Source organism: Botrytis byssoidea, assembly GCF_014898295.1.
Source record: "Botrytis byssoidea strain MUCL 94 chromosome Unknown BBYS_004, whole genome shotgun sequence".
Taxonomy (NCBI): Eukaryota; Fungi; Ascomycota; class Leotiomycetes; order Helotiales; family Sclerotiniaceae; genus Botrytis; species Botrytis byssoidea.
In genome coordinates this window covers 1,747,932-1,767,613 of record NW_024065845.1, presented here as the reverse complement: position 1 = coordinate 1,767,613, position 19,682 = coordinate 1,747,932, and the positions used below count along the sequence as shown (strand labels likewise).

General features: G+C 44.1%; 8 protein-coding genes across 8 annotated transcripts; 2 read left to right on the top strand and 6 right to left on the bottom strand.

Moving 5' to 3' along the window:
- Positions 1-433: 433 nt before the first annotated feature.
- EAE97_002637 (uncharacterized protein) lies at positions 434-3,314 on the bottom strand (the record flags this gene model as incomplete). Its single annotated transcript, XM_038873149.1, has 5 exons — positions 434-1,741; positions 1,792-2,069; positions 2,149-2,505; positions 2,555-2,632; positions 2,690-3,314. 5 exons carry the CDS (start codon positions 3,312-3,314, stop codon positions 434-436), a joined length of 2,646 nt encoding a protein of 881 aa, XP_038736355.1.
- Positions 3,315-4,284: 970 nt separating this feature from the next.
- Positions 4,285-6,414, bottom strand: EAE97_002636 (uncharacterized protein; the record flags this gene model as incomplete). Its single annotated transcript, XM_038873148.1, has 6 exons — positions 4,285-4,502; positions 4,554-5,297; positions 5,348-5,545; positions 5,603-5,773; positions 5,828-6,148; positions 6,336-6,414. The coding sequence occupies 6 exons, from the start codon at positions 6,412-6,414 to the stop codon at positions 4,285-4,287; spliced, it is 1,731 nt and encodes a 576-aa protein (XP_038736354.1).
- Positions 6,415-7,410: 996 nt separating this feature from the next.
- On the bottom strand, positions 7,411-7,956 carry EAE97_002635 (uncharacterized protein; the record flags this gene model as incomplete). The annotated part of the gene is made up of 1 exon (XM_038873147.1): positions 7,411-7,956. One exon carries the CDS (start codon positions 7,954-7,956, stop codon positions 7,411-7,413), a length of 546 nt encoding a protein of 181 aa, XP_038736353.1.
- Positions 7,957-8,890: 934 nt separating this feature from the next.
- Positions 8,891-9,576, top strand: EAE97_002634 (uncharacterized protein; the record flags this gene model as incomplete). Its single annotated transcript, XM_038873146.1, has 3 exons — positions 8,891-9,293; positions 9,362-9,456; positions 9,538-9,576. 3 exons carry the CDS (start codon positions 8,891-8,893, stop codon positions 9,574-9,576), a joined length of 537 nt encoding a protein of 178 aa, XP_038736352.1.
- Positions 9,577-10,877: 1,301 nt separating this feature from the next.
- EAE97_002633 (uncharacterized protein) lies at positions 10,878-12,495 on the bottom strand (the record flags this gene model as incomplete). The annotated part of the gene is made up of 5 exons (XM_038873145.1): positions 10,878-11,300; positions 11,351-11,745; positions 11,797-11,988; positions 12,044-12,305; positions 12,355-12,495. 5 exons carry the CDS (start codon positions 12,493-12,495, stop codon positions 10,878-10,880), a joined length of 1,413 nt encoding a protein of 470 aa, XP_038736351.1.
- A 2,227-nt stretch (positions 12,496-14,722) lies between these two features.
- Positions 14,723-15,075, top strand: EAE97_002632 (uncharacterized protein; the record flags this gene model as incomplete). Its single annotated transcript, XM_038873144.1, has 2 exons — positions 14,723-14,737; positions 14,869-15,075. 2 exons carry the CDS (start codon positions 14,723-14,725, stop codon positions 15,073-15,075), a joined length of 222 nt encoding a protein of 73 aa, XP_038736350.1.
- Positions 15,076-16,077: 1,002 nt separating this feature from the next.
- Positions 16,078-17,502, bottom strand: EAE97_002631 (uncharacterized protein; the record flags this gene model as incomplete). The annotated part of the gene is made up of 1 exon (XM_038873143.1): positions 16,078-17,502. The coding sequence occupies one exon, from the start codon at positions 17,500-17,502 to the stop codon at positions 16,078-16,080; it is 1,425 nt and encodes a 474-aa protein (XP_038736349.1).
- Positions 17,503-17,595: 93 nt separating this feature from the next.
- EAE97_002630 (uncharacterized protein) lies at positions 17,596-19,592 on the bottom strand. Its single transcript, XM_038873142.1, has 3 exons — positions 19,122-19,592; positions 18,543-19,065; positions 17,596-18,482 (listed from the first exon to the last, which is right to left on the bottom strand). Exons 1-3 carry the CDS (start codon positions 19,420-19,422, stop codon positions 17,867-17,869), a joined length of 1,440 nt encoding a protein of 479 aa, XP_038736348.1. The 5' UTR covers positions 19,423-19,592; the 3' UTR covers positions 17,596-17,866.
- Positions 19,593-19,682: the final 90 nt, after the last annotated feature.

Sequence of the window (19,682 nt, the reverse complement as noted above, 5' to 3'; positions counted from 1 at the left end):
AAATTTGGTTTGGTGCTGGAAGATTTGTTTCAATTGTTGTTCTGCATTGAAAGAACAATATAATAGTGGTCAAAAAGAAATACGGAAATACACGGAAAACTTACTGTCTATTTCCGATAATCATAGCCTTTTTTGATAAAAACTAATTATTATAATTCTTTTTAGAAAAAAAAAATATTAACAAAATAGTATTGAAGTCAATATCATTATACATAGGTGTCCTGTTTGTATATTCCCAATAACAGAATCCGTATCCAAGTATACACGCATGTACGCCAAACCGAACCAAACCATCCCAAACTGACTTGGACCATATATTTCCATCCGTAAATCTACCCACAAAACCCACCAACCACACCAATCTACACCCAATTTCCTCCCTTATTCAGCCCATCAATGAAGACCAGTACTCCCCCCTCCCAGCATCCAGAAACTAATCACTATTAACAACCCTTAACGTCCTCCTCGGATTCATTACCACATTAAAGAAAGTTGGTTCTCTATCCCCCAGTAAATCCTCCAAACTACTCGTAATACTCCCCGTGCTTCCTACACTCCCCATTCCCTTTCTATGACCCCTCCATCCCGCTCTTACACTCTCGCTTCCTCCCATTACGACCCCCTCATCTTCTTCATCGATGGTCTGATAAGATGCTCCTCCTGGCATGATTCCGCCTCCAAAAACATACGTTCCACTCCCCCTTCCACTTGCGCCTCCCCTATCCTCATTCCCACTACCGCTACCACTTCCTTCATTTCCAGAACTCGAGAGACCTCCCCCTTCAGACCTGACACTAGGCGTCTGTACCCCACCTGCGCCACTGATATCCGTCCCAAACGGTCCCAGCATCATCCCTCTATCTTCTCGACTTGATCCACCCGAGCCCCTAAACATTCTACCGGCAGGCACGAAAGCCGTTCTCTGCGACATCGCCACATGATCTTTATAGAGGTTCAACTGTCTCCTATAAAGCCAAGTACAAAACGCCAGATATCCAGCCAGAAAAGCCAGTGCAGCTGCAATGACACCAGCGATAATGGCGGCTTTATTTGGTCCTTTTTTTTCCGAGTCAGGAGATGACGTTGGAGTAGAAGTAGAGGTAGAAGTGATTGTAGATGGGGATTGTGTTACTGTGAAAGTAGGTGGTTTTCCCGTTGCTAAGGGACCGGCAGTTGCTGATCCTGCTGCCGGTATAGTCGCTGTTGCACCTCCCATTCCTGAACCACCAATAACAGATTGTACGATATCGGGAACGGTATAGCCTATCGAGCCTTTAATGATATCGGAGTCTTGGTCCGATGATGAGGAAGAGGAAGACGAGAGGGCTGTAAAGGAATTGGTCCATTGAAGTGACGATGCATTGAAGACATATACACCAGGACTATCACACGAAATATCCTGACCGACATAGCCTCCAACGACTATCATCTGTCCGTCCCAAAGATTACAGGTGTGACCTGCTCGAGCTGGGGGTAACGATTGAGACTGGTCTGTCATATCGACTTGAATCCAAGTGAAAGATGGAATGGTTAGAATCCAAATATCGGAATACTGAGTTTGGTTACCATATGGAATGAGATTTTGTCCTCCATATAAATAAACGTTAAAACTGCTACCGTCGGGCGCAGCAGCAACGACAGCACAAGGATCAACACGAATGGGAGGAGTTGTTCCAGAAGTAGGCTGCTTGTACCAAGTACTATTTGCGATATCATATACGTCGATAATATTCATCTCCGTCTTGTATATGTTAGTTCTCTTGAAATCATGACTGGGGCTTCATGACTTACAAATGTCTCATTAGTGCCACCTGCCAGTCCAAGCAGCATTCCATCTGCTCCCCAGCCAGGAACATATACCAAAACACCATCAGCTCTCTCTGTAAAGCCAGCCTCATCTTGCAAGCCGCCTTGCGTAATATTCCTGTATACACCACCGGAACCAGCTCCACTCGTAGTTCCCAATGAAGTCACTCCAGTATTTGTATATCCAGGATGAGTGAATTCTAGAAGACTCTTCAAATATATCCTGGCAATTTGGTTTGACCACCGGGGCGTCGTGTACATATCTGTGCACACCCAATATTAGTTAGCCGCTCATTGATTGTCCATACCAACCTGAGCAACCGAGGGAAACATGATGCTTACCCAAATGTCCCCCAAAATACCAACTTCTGCCCAATTCTGGAACACTCAGCCCCGCACCCTCCGCCGCACGCTGAACATCCGCCGGTGCAGTATCTGAACCATTCCCTGCCGATGTTTGTGGATTTGAAAACTCCGTCCAGGTCGCCGACGAAATGTCATATTTCCATGTTGCTACTGCCGCAGGGGAAGTTTGTGGACTGTCCGAAAATTCCCCTCCATATAGAAACAACGAATCATATGTGTGCCAGAGAGAGCCCATCGCTACTGCAGGTGGGCCTGATGGTTGTGGTAGACCGGATAGAACTGGGGATGAAATTTGCCATGATTTTGTAAGATCTAATGTTACGAAGTTGTTGTCTGTAGAGGTATTAATACCATTCCCAATTACTTTGATTGAAGCCCTTACTCCAAGTATCTGTAGTTTGCCCACTCTTTGTGGTGGCTTCTCCTCCATATATGTATAGCGTTCCATTGACATTCGCAGCTGAGATGTTCTCGATTAGTTATATCCACCAATCCAAGCAAACAAGCAAAAACATACTCATATGACTCCATCTTGTGCAAATCGAAGTAGGACTGTCAGCCCTCCCCTCGATCATACTCCCATTATCTACAAACTCAGAGTCCCTTATAATACCCGCATCCGCACCGTTCCCCTTCATAAAATTCGTGTTACTGTTCTGCCTCCCAGTGTACCCAAATGCAGGCACAACCACCGCAATCAGAAATGCGAGTAGTGCAAATCTCGGCATCGTAGAGAATGGTGTAGGGGGTGTATTCGAAGTCGTAATTGTAGGTCTGCCACTCTTCCCAATCTTTGCTGCCCTCGACTCATCATCATGTGGTTCTTTCCTTCCTCTCTTTTCCCCTGAAACTGGCGAAGTCGGTATGTTTGTCGATATTCCATTCCACATACTTCTTGTCCTCAATTCAGTCCCTACAGTTGCGAATTCCCCTCCCAGACTCCCAACATCCACCCTTTCAATCACCTCATCATCCAATCCCTCTTCTCTAAATCTTGACCTTCTGACCGTCCTGATTTTCTTCCCAGTAAATTCATTCGCCTTTTCGCATTCGCGCGATTGATTTGCCACATTTGCCGAGGCAGCAGGACCGCGAAAGGATACATGTATCGTCTTCGACCGATCAATTGTTAAACCACCCATTTTTGTTCGTTCCTCCAGTCACCAGATCCCTAGAAATCTTAAAATCTCCGTAAACTCGTGGGACTGTACCCAGAATCGCGATTTGTATATGAATTCAAGGCCCAAAAGATGTAAGCAAAAAAGGTCAACCAATCTCAATCAATCTCGATCAAATCATAAAACATGCAAAACACAATTGATATTTATCATAGAAAGCCTTCCTCTCATGGAGAAGTTGCGTTGGGGAAATTGACAATATCTCTCTAGATATCCTAACAAACAAATATCTTACTATACAATACCTGCCTGCATATGATAATCATCCAACTTCCTCGACTTCATCAAGATTCTTACATCATACTTCACGCGTAGAAGCTTTCAGGCTTTCGACCACTAATGAATTAGATATTCCCTACAAACATACCCTATAAATGTGATATAGAATTGGTGAATCCACAGGGATTTCGATAGTATTGATTGGTGAATGTGTATGGCATTTGGAGAGAAAAAAGCAGGTTCTGTCTGACAACGATTGAAACGCTCTAACACTAGGGGATAAATTCATAAATGAAGGGGCCGATAAACTTAGATAAGCCTAAAAAGGAAGTTCCTCATTGACCAACACTACAGCTACAGCTTTGCCCATCTTTGTTCATATTATGGATAGCTTTTAATGATCTGAATATATTTATTAACTGCTCTGCCATTCACAATCAAGAGATCATTCATCAACCCAAGTTATCAATCAGCAATATTATCAATTCACTCATCCTACGACTAAAAAATAGAAAATTAATTTTTTTCATTGCCCTCATTGATCATGTAACCCATCCAACCCCCCTATCCTAATCCATAGGAAGATTCATGCCCACCAACTTAAAGAGATCCGTTAATTCGCTTTCGATTCGAGATATTAGACGCCTAATGATGTGGTGGTACAATTTACAGCCTTCTGCGCTGCAAGTTGAGTCATAGTAACCTATTAATAGGTTTACAACTCCTCCTTAATAGCATGGCCAGCCTTTTGTGCTGCTTCACCGGCACGATTGGTAGCATAAGTAGCTCCCTCCTTGACAGCATCGGCAGCCTTTTCGCCTTGGTAAGCAGCTTGCTGTTTACCCGAGGCAGCGCCGATAGAGAGTTGGTCAATAACCCATTGTGCACCGCTAGAGAGTTTAGCCCAAAGAGTACCTTGTGGTGTAGTGGTGCCTGAATATCGTTAGCGGTCAATCAAATTCAAGGAATGACAAAATTTCTTACCATATTTGAAGTAGTTGGCTTGATTACGGACGAAAGCAACAAGTTCATTCTTAGTGCTTCCTTGTGGGACAGGGACACCATAGCTATCAAGATAAGCCTTCAAGTCGGAATCAGACCAAGTCTCGAATGTAGCATCCTTGGCAGCATCAGTTTGTTGAGTGAGATAGGATGTGACGCTAGCATATGCAACACCACTGGATTTGGACGCCTGAGCATAAGAATCTTGTGCAGCGCGAACGAGTTCGTCACGGGTAGCTCCTGACTTCTCTGCTGCCTTCTTAGCGGCAGCGTCACCGGATGAAGCTAGATAAGCCTTCAAGTTGTCCAAAGTCCAGGTGTCAAAGGTCCAAGCAGACCATCCTGTAGCAGCCTTGTGCTTGTGTAAACGGACAGCAGCAATGATATCGTCCTTCTTTCCAGATGATGGGACGGGGACACCTCTGGCATCAAGATAAGCCTTGAGGCGGGATTCGCTCCATGATCCAATAGCAGCATTGAAAGCATCTTCAGCCTTTAGTTGAGCATCATCAGTAGCCTTGGCATATTGATTTCCTGCAGAGCTTGTGGCAGCACCGAAAGCGGATACTCCAGAAGAGCTTGCCTTGCTTGCAACGCTCTTAGCAGAAGCTGCGGCAGTGTCTCCTACAAGTTGAGCCTTGTGCTTACGAGCGATAGCCAACAATTCATTTCTCTTGCTTCCTTGAGGAACCTTAATACCATTCTTGTCGGCCCATTCCTTGATTTCTGTACCTTGTTAATTGGTTGATCATTAAAGAAGATAATAACAAACTTACGAGAATCAGACCAGGCACTGAGAAGCTGCTCACTCAATGTCTCGGTAGCAGCAGAAGCTGAAGCAGAGGCAGAGGCTTGAACATCCGCAGTTTTGAGACTGGCAACACGAGCATTACGGCGTACACTAGCGATCAACTTGTCACGAGTGGATGGTTGAGGTGCTGGAATGCCATGGGTATCGAGAAATTCCTTGAGATCTGTGACAATATTAGTGTTTGTATAGATAAATGTGTATTTGAATCTTAGCAACGTACCTGACTCAGACCAGGTTTCATAGAGCCAGTTGCCGGGGTAGGCAGCAGTCTCGCCGGCCTTCTTGGCAATGGTGTCATAGTTGGAACGAATCTTTTGAAGAAGAGAATCTCTCTTCCTTGGGTGTGGAACGGGAATGTGATGGTAATCAGCAAATGCCAGAAGTTGAGAATCTGTGAGGATATTAGTGAATGCTCAAAAGCATCTTTAGCCATTGACAAGCTTACCAGTCCAGCTATCAAAAACCCAATCTCTAACACTTGACCAAGCATCTTCTGCTTTGTCTTCCGCCTCGTACCAGTAAGCCTTGACTTGAGAGATCAAGCCATCCTTATTTGCCTCAGCAGTGTCTTTAGTCTCAACACCCTTCTGTTTCAAGTAAGAGTTGAGCTGTTTCGTATCCCAATCGTTATATGGCGAGGCAACCTTTGTTTGCCAGTTCTCCTTCACCAAATTTTCCAAATCTTTACGATCGGCAGAAGTTGGGTATGGAACATTGTTATCAGAAAGCCATCTCTCGAGTTCGGTTTCATGCCACTTGTTGTAGACTGGAAAGATGATATATTAGTAAAAGGAATGAATAAACATCAGACGAAATAGACACGGGAGGTGATGTGTGCAAGCCAATTCATTGCCTAAAATCAATGATATGATACCGTCTGAAGCTTCAAAAACACAGAATATGGCAGCTTGGTGATGCTATGAAAACAGAATGGATGAAAAGGGTAAACATACCAGCCTTACTGAACCAGCTACTAGCTACTGTAACTTCTGCTGCCAAACCCAACACCAACAGCTTTGTAAAGAACTTCATCCTGTGTGATGAGTTCTACTATTCCTTCTTACTCTTCTTATCTTGAACTTCAAAGTTCTGGGTATCGCTGCAAAAGAAAATGGAGAACTTCACAAGCAATTCGTGATATGATTTTGAGATGTTAGAAGAGGAGAAGGATTGATGGTAGCAGGAGAAGTTATGTTGTTGACGTTGCACACAATACCTATGTGGCTGGAGCAAAGCTTCCGCAAAAGCAAGAACAAGTGACGTAGCTTTTCTATGCAACCAATGAATTTCTGTGTGAGAATCAACAAAGAAAGCTAAGGAATTGTATTCCAAGGTAATTGGTTCATTTCATTAGAAAGTCGTGGAAAAATCTAGATTTTCCTCTAATGGAAAAGTTGGAACAGATGGGAGTTTTTAGTACGGTACCAATCCTTTTGACGCGTTTCTCTCCTCATCTTCACTGGGAATCCAGTTGTTTTGTTGACGTTGATGTCATATTGTCATCCATAATTGTCATACCAGGATGATGTGCGAGAGATGTGGCTTGAAAAGGCCCAAAAGGGGTGCACGGACCAAGATATATATATTTGCCATCTCTGATAATGTGGGGTAGCTATGGATGAGAGCTGTAAGATTACGTGTGTGCGAAGTGAAGTCTGAAGGAAGTGAAATCTGAAGTTGAGGTCTGAATGAACTACGAAGAATGAAAAAATGAATCGGACTAAGAGAGGAAAATCATATCGATTGATTGTTAACGACGACTTCAATCACCAATCATCATATAATAAGCTAGTACACCCCCATTGCGAAATGTGATATTCCTGTCTGATGTGGAAAATACATATGAAATTCGATTTAAAATGATATTTATACAGAATCATGGAAGAGAACATCTTCGCCAAACATAACATAGCATTAACCTCTGATCTACTCCTACATCATCTATCAAGAAATTATCCATTAGCTTCAAAACACGGCTTTGACCAATTTCATGAACTCACCACATCAAAGCTCCTGTCAATCTAATCCTTAGACCTTCTGTGCGCCTCTGTCATGTCCCTTTTTGAACTCCCTGTTATGCTTCTCAACCTCAGCTTGTTTGCTCGAACTCTTCACACCCGGCTCGTCTTCGGAGTGAATCTTGGGCGAAGCTCCGTTGACGCTCTTCTCCTCTGGGTTCTTATTCTTACCTCCGTTCTCCTTGATAGAACCACCTGTAGGGCTGGATCCAGTCTCCTTTGCTTCCTTCGATCTTGATCCTCCAGATTGTGCCGATGCATCTTCAGGAGATTTTGGGCCACCGGAACCGCCTTTCGTTGGGCCGGCACCAGTTCCTTGTCCCTCAGATACTGGCTCAGGACCAGGGTGTTCTGCACTATGCTTTGTGTTGTTTGAGGCACCTTGGTCTTGAGGATTCTCGGCCATTGGGTGGCCCTTACCATCTCCATAGCCCTGAGTCGCAGCTCGGAGTGGTGTAGAAGAAATGGCTCGAATAGAAGCCGGTTGTCGGCATTGAATGGTTCGGATGGAGGCCATTGTGCGGCTAGCAGAGTGAAGGCATCGAATGGAAGGCATGGTGAGTATAGTAAATTGAAAGGTTGGGTATAATAAAACAGTTGAATTGTTTACTTTGCGAATGAACAATGAATGAGAAATATTTTTAGAAAGAGAGACAACCTACCTGTAAACAATGGAACATACTATAACATTTCGATCTGTACAATAATGACGAATTGAGTTTCATCGCTCAATTACATCATGACATTTTGGCCTTTTGCCTTTGATCAGCTTGGACTCCGCTTGGAGTCGGCCTGGCAGCTTTCCCGTTTGGTGGTCGAAGTCAATTCCGAAAAAGGCGGGGTTGACACGTGATACTGTTAATGTTCTCGGTACTGCACTAAATCCCTTTTTTCCTCTTCAGTAATATTTCCAAACTAGAAATCCTTGAAATTCTTAATTGTCCCTAACCATTGCGTTAAGTACCGGTAAATGACGGGTAGTGACCCACATATCACTGCATATCACTAAGGAGTATGCAAGTCATCACCCAAGTTGAAAGAGAACGGAGAGATATGAGAAGGATGCTTGGAGACACCAAAATTTAAGGTAGTCTTGGAGGAACTACTACCACGAGCTAATTGTTCGTCTGTATGTTTGGACACTCTCCCCTGTAGTTAAGGATATGGATTGATTTTCAGTTCCCATACTTCGAGCGAAGTAGGAACTACCCGGTAAACTCGAACGATAATGCATCCGGCGTATTGTCAACTGAAGGCGCGGTTATAATCTCCTTGTACCATTGGACTAGATTAGACATCCCTCTCGATCAATACTCTAATAGGTTGGCCATGTCTTGTATGCAAGGCAGTTGTACGATGTGCGGTATTGCCCACTCGCTACCGTTTTAGCATCCAACCTAATCTTCTGTTGAGGAAATCCTTCTCCATCACATGTTACATGTCAGTTTTCTTGATATTCTTCTGCTTGCATTCCATCAAAGAATGCCATTATGAAGTTTTCATGTATTGCTATCATTACCATTGCTGTTAGCACAGCCACTGGTGCCTATATTGACAATACACCCAACGATAAAACTGCAGACGACAGTAAACTCTTCAATGGCACTACTTATGGACATCAAAATTCCATAGCAACTAGGAATGATACTACATCTACGAATATCACAACATTAGAAAGCTCATCCAATGATGAAGATGCAACCATCGAAAGCATAGAAGTAGAAAAAGAATATGAAGAAGAAGCTGCGGAAGTCGCTGAAGATATTGCATTAGATGTCCAAGATGACCCAGAGGACACCAAGCCCCTTCCACCCGGCAAACTATGTGCTACACGTCGTAAACCTCGATGCTGTGAATTAGGCGGGACATTGTACAAAGATGGATGCGAGCGTTGTAAGTGATCTGCCACCTTCACCCTTTGAGCATCCACATCAGGAAAAGTTATGTTAACTTCATCCCAGTTTCGATGCCACTTCCAGCCAATCGCAACGAGTTCCGAAGCACATGTACGGAAGCGAATAAAGTCGCCTATTGCTGTAGAAACTCCGTCGACATGGTATGTTGTATTCTACCTTTTCTACTCCATTTTCTCTTCGTTTTTGAGCATCAGCTTACCATATTATCTTTGTATCCCTAGGCCCAAATAGGAGTCATGTGTCGCAAAGCAAGAAGATAATGGACACTCTTGAAAACTTGGACCGGGCGTGAGTGTAGAAAAGGTGTTCAAAATGAAAGATGTTTGTTGTAGCATAATCTAGATTTGAATACAATCTCCACTACTCAAAAAATGTATCTTTTTTATCACATTTATGTCGTCAACGTAAATTATTGAGCACCACACTAGTATCTGATTTTTCAAAGAACTGCCTTTCTCTTACTATTGGATCTTGCCGGAGATCGCTCTATCAAGTCACGATGAAGCGAATGTTTGACCTGCGATAAAATTTTAAAATGAAGTAAAAAATCGATTATGAGACAAACATTCAAAAAGAGACGATGGTTCGACAAGATTTAATCACTTTACAGACAATTCAATCATGTAACCATATCTGAATTTCTACAGCGTCTTCAAAATTCTACACAATCCCAATATTCGGAAGGACTCAAGAGCCCAAATACCCTTTGTTCTTCTCTGGTAACCCCAGACCACAAGCACGATATAACCAGCACAGAAATCATTTCACAGCAGCCACTTCAACAATAAACCAACCATAAACCCTTTTCACGAGACATCAACAGTACGATTAAAATTATTTGTTTGACCATCAGATTCATAATACATGCGCCAATCGGCGAGACTTTTGTAAACTTTTGCAGACCCTTGTAAACTTTTGCCCGTCCGTCTGGCATCCCTCTCTTTTTTTGACTTTCCTTCTATTTCTTTAACTTTTGTGCGTGCCGGTTTCTGGTTTCGGGGAGCTAGCTATACCAGTAACTAGCACCTTCTAGTTATACCAGACCATTTTTTGACTTCCTTCTATTCTTTTACTAAAAAGCATTTTTCCCCCTCGCAAAAATGTAATGGATATTTCTAGTCTAAGTAAACAATAATTCTAGTTCAAAAGTAGAATAGATATAGTTCAACTGTAAATATGACTTTTGGTGAAGAGTTCCGGTGGAGCGCGCGGCGATATCCTGTGGCCTGGTGCGTGGTGCGTGTGAAGAATGGCCGGGATAAATTAGGTCTTGGATTTCGTACTCCGGGTACATAGTTGGATGTTTCAGAAATGGCGACGTGGATTTGATTTGGTTACCCTTCGTCCTTTTCGCGGGACTACTCAGAATCCTCAATTGATGAAGTCAAGGTAGATGCGTATGACACAGAGATAATTCGGCGCGACAGGTGCACTTGGCGTGAAATCCCATCCCTTCTTCGGGATCCTCTCGTCGAAAGTTTGATCCAAGGACTCCGCGGCTCGAGATTACCAAGACTTACACTTGATCTGATATTAATACTCCCCTCCTTCCATTTCCACCTTAGACGGAATTCGAGTTATCCGCACAACTGAAGGAACTCGATCCTCCAGCTGCACTGTAGGAGTCGATAATAGCAACAATCGATCCATAGGTACCAGCGACCATCAAAAATGTTCCGATAATAATAACGAAAATGCTCCAGCAGCACATAAAGATCCACGAGCGCGATCTTTGGGTCTTTCTAAGGCCCCAGTTATCGTAAAACCACATGATACCAAATGGTTGGAAGTTGAAGAGGGTTCCGAAAAGAGCGCCGATGAGGGAGATAAGACCGCCGAAGATTGGAATTGCGCTTGCGATGACATAGGCGCAAATAATGACGCAGAAAGTGCAGCCGAGCCAGACCATCCAATGGGTCATGGAGTTGACAGTAAGATGCTTGGATCCGCGGAGGAGACGAAGGAAGAGGAATTTTGCGGGAAGCTATGGGAAATGTTAGAGAAGAAGAGATGAGAGATTCGAGCTGTACTTACATGAGAAAGCAAGATGGTGCTAACCAAGAGACCAGGAAGAGCAAGACCGTAGCAGACTTTCTTCATGGTGTCACCTGCGGAACCGAGAGCAGGTGACGCGACATAAGATCCACAGAAGTAATAGACGACAATACCGATTGCAATGTACATAGCCGTGATGAAGCCTTGACTGATATACACTGAACGAGTATATCTCCTTGGATTGCGCATCTCAGAGTGAATGTTGAAGTAACCAGGAGTTCCAGCGAACGAGAAAACAAGCGAGCCACAGGCAGAGATAGCATCAGTAAATGATGGAGAGCCAAAAAGCTTGAAGTCGGACTTGTAAGGGCCTGTTGTAACAGGAGCATCGGCTGGTTTTCCTTGAACACCAACGGCGATTGTGAGAGTAAGAACTTGCACGTGTTAGTTGGGGTTTTCCTCACAATGACGACTGATTGACTTACTAGCAGTGATAATACCAGCTACACCAATCCATGCAAGCCAGGTGATCTTGCCTAGGGTTTGGATACTGGAGAAAATGAAGGCAATAATAGCAGCGACAACCACAAACACAGCAGTGCAAGTAGCATGAGTTGATAACGCATTCAAGGCGATTGAAACACTGAGCATACCAGATGCAGATACGAAAACCCAGACTAGATGAACTGGTCAGAATAAAACTCATCTATACAACCAAACGGAGCTACTCACAAATAAAGAATGCAGCACCAACGATCTCACGAGCAACATTTCCAAAAATGATACCAGCAACATCTTCAATACCGTACACTTCTGGATGTTTTCTCTTGAATACTCCAATCATGTACTGTGACCAACCCGTGATCGTAGCCATGGTAAGGACACATATGATACCGGGAATCATACCCAACGTGTCAAAAACAGCTGGAATTGAAAGAACACCAAGACCCAAGTTGGTCTTGAGCATAAGGGCAGTCGAACCTAAAGCACCAACCTGACGATGATTAGCAACCATACACTTTAGTAGATAACTCTGTACATACTCCTCGATAATTTGGTCCATCTTCATTAATCTCACCAAAGACTGCGTCATGAGTCACATCATTATTTGCTTCACTTTTTTGGCTTTTATTGTCGTAGTCGCCCTGTTCAGCCTGGCGTGAGAATTGAAATTGGTCAGACATTGCTCCTGTATTCCAGAGCTCTATCTGCAAAATATGATGAGTTGCAAGTCCTGAGGATTAAGATGAAGGTCGTTGTTGAATGGAAAGAGAAGTCTTTTTCCAAAATATGTCATTTTCTAGGCGGATTATATAATAGATCTGAAGCATTGAGTGCGCAGATGGGCTTATGTAAGCTCGGATCAGATGGAATCCCAAGCTCTATCCAATTACAAATTGGCTTGACTTGGGTTTAACATCAAGTTGTTGTGAAAATGTGGAAATGTTAGTGACATACTATAATTGTATGGAGCGCGCTATTATGTACAATATCAATAAAGTGGATCTAGATCGTACTATGACTAAATCCAAAGGAGTAAAGACTCCTGACTTAGCGAGGCCAAGCGAGCATTGGCAGATGCAAAAGAACTTTAAGAAGACTTGGTGCAGACTTCTAATCTGGGGCCGCTCATGCACGACTCGAAAGTCCTTCCTTTTCCCCGCCACGGCGCTATTTGCTCAAGGCAATCCCGAATATTCTAGCAGGGTACCTCGCCGAGAACGGAGGTCCAATAGAAAGTGTGGGAAATGCATTGCAACAAACTTGAAAAAATATTTTAGTATCCATCTCTCAATTGACGGAAGTTGGCGCATGGTAGATCTTGCAGTCGGCATTTAAATCTTTGATACACCATATGGGGAGCACATTGGATTGGACCCTTCTTACAGGCATGAAAATATGAAAAATGCCTTCAATATCTGCAAACTTGGATATTTTCCAGTACGAGTACTCTGGCGAGTCTGGTAACTAAATTTCACTTGCAATGGTTGTAGCCAATGTGTCTACCCCCTTTTGCAATCCGGGCCCCTTGATCGGACAAGAAAAAAGATGGCTAGTGTGTACAAGGTGACCTCGAAAAAGATTTTGCAAATTACGTAACTTGACGCAAGTCGGTAAACTATATTTGCCACTAGTATTGCAAATGAACGACATCGGAACAACCGATTTTTTGGATTGCCTATTTATCTGTTCTTGAATCATCAATACTGATCGTTTAGACTTGTGATTTATTTGTGATTTACGTATTGTGATATAGATGTTTATTTATACGATTTATTTGAGGCACCTGGAACACCGAATCGACATCAGCGCAATGCATCTCTTCTACTCAATGGACGCAATAACCAGCTCTCGAATCTCCTGAAAATGTTCACGAAAAGACGGTCAATCAGACTCCCGAAAGGCCCGAAGCGCTCCGCGTTCGCTCACCGCAGTCGCAGCTTTCCCTCGTATATTGCATTCTAGGAAGCACTTCCCTGTATGCAGTGATCCGCACCCAAAAAGCACTCCCGTCTGCAGGGTCGCTTCTCTCTTCACAAACTGATTGTTCTCGAATCTCGGCTGACTGAATGGCCCACTCGCCCATGACCACATTAAACCTGCCAACTCTGACACATTCGCAGCTTCCTCGCTGGATTGTCACCGGACTACAAATTTGGTGCTTGGTCGAAGCCAGTGACCCACTTACCCCGGAATACGAAGGAAGGACTTTCCATTTCCAGCTTTCTGTGCGGTATGGTCGTTTATTCAAGGGATAGAGAGCCGAACATTGAGCTTTAGCGATTTATACCGCACTTGACTGGCCGCGGACAATATTCTAGGCCCCATCAAAGAAAGTATTTAGTAAGATTTCTATGTGGAACTTCCCCAGACATGTTACGCCAAGAGGAGGATCAGATATCTGGATTGGTTGCCCTGACCCTGTTGACAACATCTTGAGAATAATTTAAACGTTACAGGTGTCCAGAATAATCTCGGACAACGCAGTTAGCACATCTAGAGTCCCCATATTGCTAGTTTGAGGTCACCACTTGGCTCCTCGATAAATTGCGGAGTGCAACACGCAGGATGACGGGACTGCTCGGTAAGAACGACAAAGATATTGAGATCCCTGGTGGTCACATAGAACAGTCCCGCTCCACCAGTTGCTGCATCCAAAGCCTTCTTATACCAAGCCCAATGATGCCACCGAACCCCCGTGTAATTCTAGCATAGCATATGCCAAATTCTCCACGGCAATGAGTAGCCGCAATCCTGAAGTCATGTGGATTTCCATCCACGATTCATTCTAAAGACCCGACTTCTTTCCATTGAAAAGACCTTGGGCGCAACGTACCTATTTTCCCCGCATTCCAACCGGCATCAAGCCTAGCAGTGCATTTGGTGATCAACATTGAACAAAGTCTCAAAATGCAGTGTTATGGGGTAAGTTTCGGAACTAGCATGCCTGGCACGGGAATCCAAGTGACACGAGTAGTAACAGGGATACTAATGAAGTTGATATTTGCTCCAGTATTCTTGTCGATTTGCTTCGTGGTATTCTATGTAGCATATAGTACCTCGTGAAGATCTCTGCTTCCAGCTGCAATGGTAGTTCCTCACCGTGTCGATTCGTTGACGAGATTCTGACAATGGGTAGCCCAGAGTCTTGTATAAGTGGTCACTTCTTGAACGAGCCATTCGGTCAGTATATGCCCAGCAGTACTGGCCACCAAGCTTTCAATTTCACCCCAGTGGCTCTAGAGATGTTCGTATTGTCGTAATTGTACTCTCCATAGATGCCTCGGTTGCAGATGCAATCTCTCAACCACTTGATCGTGACTTTCTTCTCAACGCGTTTCTCGGGTCTTGCTTTGTTCAATTCTCCCATACAGATGTAATGATTGAAGTCGTCTATTTCAGCAGTGACAAAGAAGGAGGAAAAGTGTACTTATAGTAGCCAATGTTTCTCGTAGAAAGTGGGCATGTGATAGAAAAAATATGGACCGGCTGTCAACGCAAGGCGTAAGATGTGATTTGTTCCATGACAGCGGAAGAAAAAAGCACCTAAATATAGTATGCTGCTGCTCCGCATCCTATTCCACAGTGGCCGATCGAGCTTAGCTTGAAGAAGGCGGATCTTCAAGTAAAGTCTTGACGTGAGAGGGTCTATCTCGTGTATGCTTTACTTGATCTAGAAATTTAAATGACATGATTTGGACTGTCTTGTAAGGAAGTTCGGTATCTGGCGAATCGGGAAGTAATCCGAAAAAGATGTTTATAATACCTTAGTCACTTCATCGATATTCTCGCTTGTCCAAACATTATCACTGGCACATACGTAGGGATGAATGTTGGTTAAGGAGGAGATATGTCAAGCAAGATTTGTAAGTTGGCCCTGAAGTATGTACCTGAGGGGATAGGTAGATGTTGGCATATGGAATCATGGCCAAGCATACACCCAGCCGTAGCATCGGGACACCTCTTCCAGAAGGTCATCGAGACACTGTCAATGAAAAAAAGGAGACTCACACATGTGCGCATCTACCAACCACAAATTCATAATCAGTAGTCTTGCAACATAAACTCATAAATTTCATCTTATTCATTTAACTCCATAGCTTTCGTTGAAGCGCATCGTTGATGATGCTTATATGCTGGTATGCTGGTATGCTCTTCTCTAAACGCCTGTTACCATTCCATTCCATAGTCCCAGTTGCATAATGTTGAATTTCCCCTTGCTCCCTTCGTCCCCTCCAATATTTCCACCAGCTCCAGCCGGCCCATTAAGCAGGAGCTGTACCACTAGTCCCCTTCCAATACTTCGATGGCACGAAAGGCATCTTAGTAATCTTTGCCTTTCTTTCCTTCCCTCTAACTATCACACCTACATCAGTGCCCGCCTTATGGAACCCATCTTTAATGTACCCCATCGCAACATTCTTGCCTAATGTTGGACTTGGACATCCACTTGTGATATTTCCGATTTTCTCTCCCTTATCATTAACGATATCCGCGCCTTCGCGAGCTGGTGCCCCTTCGACTATAAGTCCAATTCTTCTTCTCTCTACTCCACTTCCACCTTTACTTTTCGGAGTAAGTTGCTTGAGAATGATTTCAGCGCCGTGGAAGCCTCCTTCTGTTCTCCTCTCCTTTCCTACTACCCAACCGAGAGCTGCTTCTACTGGCGTTGTTGTATCATCTAGATCATGCCCATATAAACACATACCAGCCTCTAATCTCAAACTATCCCTCGCAGCCAATCCCGCCAATTGCAGTCTTGTCTCCCCAGCGCTCATTAATAAGGATTCGGTGACCATCACCGTCTCGCTCTCTGGTATTGATATCTCGAATCCATCTTCTCCCGTGTAACCACCCCTACTAACCAACAAGTTCCCAGAAATCGACCCATCAGCCAAACGAATCTTTATGAATCTCGACTGTCCAAACAAGAAATTCTCGAACCCTCCCTCCTTCATCTCCTCTGCTAAAAGTCCCTTCAATATTTCCTCACTCTCTGGCCCTTGCAACGCAATTAATCCCCAACCATCGAGCACCTCCCATCCGACCTTCTCTCCTCCTTCCTTGGTGAACGCCTCCAATTCCTCCCCCAGATATTTTAAGTCCTTCTCTCTACAGCCTGCATTTGTAACAACATAGAATAGTTCCGGCCCTAACCTCGTGATAATAGTATCATCCACAATCCCTCCAGTTCCAGGATGCAATAAACAACTCAACCCTCCTTGATGCAAAGCCAAATTTGCGATGCTAGCCGGTGTGATCCTCTGCAAAAAAGCAGTTGCACCTGGTCCCTCAAATCGATGTTGAACCATATGGCTCACATCAAAAAGACTGGCGTGCTCTCTCGTAAAATGATGAGAGGCGCTCACCGAAAGGCCAGAGTATTGAACTGGCATGTAGAAACCGCCAAAAGGAACCATCTTTCCACCATTGGAAATGTGCAGGTCGTAGAGAGGGGTTTTGCGAAGTTCAGTAGATGAAGAAGCAGATGAGACATGGCGAACTGACTTCTGCCTTCTTGTCGTTATGGCAGCTATCGGAAATCGAGCAGCAGTATGGAATGATGAGGAGGAAGTCGCCGCATAGGTTTCTCGTTGGAGAGCTGTCGAAAGCTGACGAGAGCGTCTTGGAACTGTGCGGTTGATCAACGCAGCATCATAGATGCTTGTTACAGCTTTGAATCGTCTCATTATGAATCAATTACTTCTTGTCAAAAAGTTATACGGTTAAAAGGTACGGAGCTTGTGTTGACAATCGGCTTAAGGATAAAGCCCAACCCGATTTCGGCTCACTAGTGGGGGAATCTAGTGTGATAAGGACCTATGAAATTTAAGCATTCCAGGCTTGCTCATCATAACGTAAATATCTTTATAAACCCGATAAGAAAAATCATCATTGTTTCTACACTAATTGAACATCTGCGCATCGACACAATCAATAATCGCTGGGAGTTTGACTTCTTGTAAACGGTAGAATATGCAGCTTCCGGCGCGAGGCTTTTGGCCTCTCAATCATACAACTCCCTAACCATAACCACAATATCACCTCAATCCTTTACTTCGTCTCAAAGCTGTACCTCAACCATCCAGAAAGAGCATTCAAGCTCTCCCATCTCACTGTCTCGTCAGGCTCCGTCATCAGTTCCATAACTCTAGTCTTGAGGCCCAACCTCTCCAATTGAGATCTCTTTTCCGGAACCTCTTTGACCAAGTATCCTACATCATTGCATGCAATGGCAAGAACTTGCTTGTCATTCTCCCAAGGCTTACTCATAATCTCTGCCAGCTTCTTGCACAACTCCCCTTGCTCGTAATCGAGAATCTTGCGAGCGTTCTCGGCCCAGAATATCTGGTTTCGATGGGGTGGTGACCAGCGGAGATGACCCGAATGAACTTCTGCAGCATACTCATCGAAAGTAGTTTGAGTCTTTGTATGCTCTTCTAACATTTCGCTCAGTTTCTTGAGATCGTCCAAAAGATCCTCGTCTGTAAGATGGCGTCCATTCATATTCTGTAAGAGAGCTGGAAGGCGAGCGAATACCGCTACGGGGAGTAATGAACTTTGATTCGAAGCGAGAAGGTTGTATAGAGACGATACTAACAAACGGGTTGTCTTCTCCTTTGGTGATAGTCTCAAAAGTTGCGTATAAAGTGGAATGATATCATACTCGCTATGGATTGGTTAGTTGTTGGTCATTACGTGCCTCTCAAATAGACAAGACAAGACTTACTCCTCAAGCCCCTCTCCAATTGCAGCACCTTCGAAGCTCAACTGCCACAGAACCAGTAGTACGTGATAAAGTAACTGCAATCCAACGCCGCCGCCCAAAGTTCCCTCTGGTCCACTTCGGATACTTGCAGCCCCACTCCACAGTGTCGACGCAGAGTCGCCATTGGAAACGCCTGCAGCCGATTTAAGGATGGTAACTAAGGGTTCAATTGTCTCTGTCCTCTGGCTCCAAAACAATTCTCTCGACTTTTTGCCTTGTAACAATGACGAGTATTGTAAAACTGCTATGTCTTGTAAACCACCGTCCGAGCTCTTTGCCAGTGTTGACAAGTAGTGCAGCAATTTTGGCATTGCTTCCAAGGCATTTTGAGATGTATCCTTGGATCCTGAAATTATGCTTGTAAGAACCGTAGAGGTGAGTAATGGTATGGGGCTTTCGAGTTCAGCGGATTGATTCAGTAGTGGGAGGAAAGGTTTGTATGGATCGTCGTGTTCCGCAAGAGTCTTTGATAACGTCGGAATACCTATTCAATTTCTATCAGTATCCGGACGGATGACGTATGGAGTGGCAGGTATGTACCATCAAGTAAATCGCCCAACAAGACTAAGATATACTGAACAACATCTGGGCGCTTTGCTTTCGTCGCAGATTCTAAAACGCTCAGTTCTCCCTCCGAACCAACAAACAGCTTTCTATACGCATTTGGATCTTTCTCTACAATTTCCTTCCTTTGCTCCTTTCTTACTTTATCAACAGCTCGAATCTTACTCAGTTGATCATCGGTAATTGTGCCAGCTCGTACAGCGCCATCCCAAGGTATTGGTCGTTGGCGAATGTTGTTCATCAACGAATAAAGGTAAGTGGGTGGGTCAAGAGACATGATGAACTTACTACTCAGCTCCTCGGGGTATCAAATCGACGTTATGGAGCGAGTGTGTGTTATGTCTTTGTAATTTCGTGGTTGTTGGTGATGTTGATTTGTTGATTCAAGCTTCAAGGTAGCTCTTATCGAGGGAAAGCGCTAGCGGAGCTAGCATGCTCGCTACAGCCTGAGTCTTAAGCATGGCTCTTCTCTTCACGCTCAGCGGCCAGGTACAAACAAACATTACCAAATTTAATTACTTCTATGTATCTATTGAG

Bases quoted from the DNA above. Each gene is read 5' to 3' on its own strand.
- EAE97_002630 (XM_038873142.1), bottom strand. From the start codon at position 19,422: ATGTCTCTTGACCCACCCACTTACCTTTATTCGTTGATGAACAACATT. The intron at 19,066-19,121 runs GTACATACCTGC...GAAATTGAATAG, and splicing joins GTTGGGCGATTTACTTGATG to GTATTCCGACGTTATCAAAG. The intron at 18,483-18,542 runs GTAAGTCTTGTC...ACCAATCCATAG, and splicing joins ATTGGAGAGGGGCTTGAGGA to CGAGTATGATATCATTCCAC.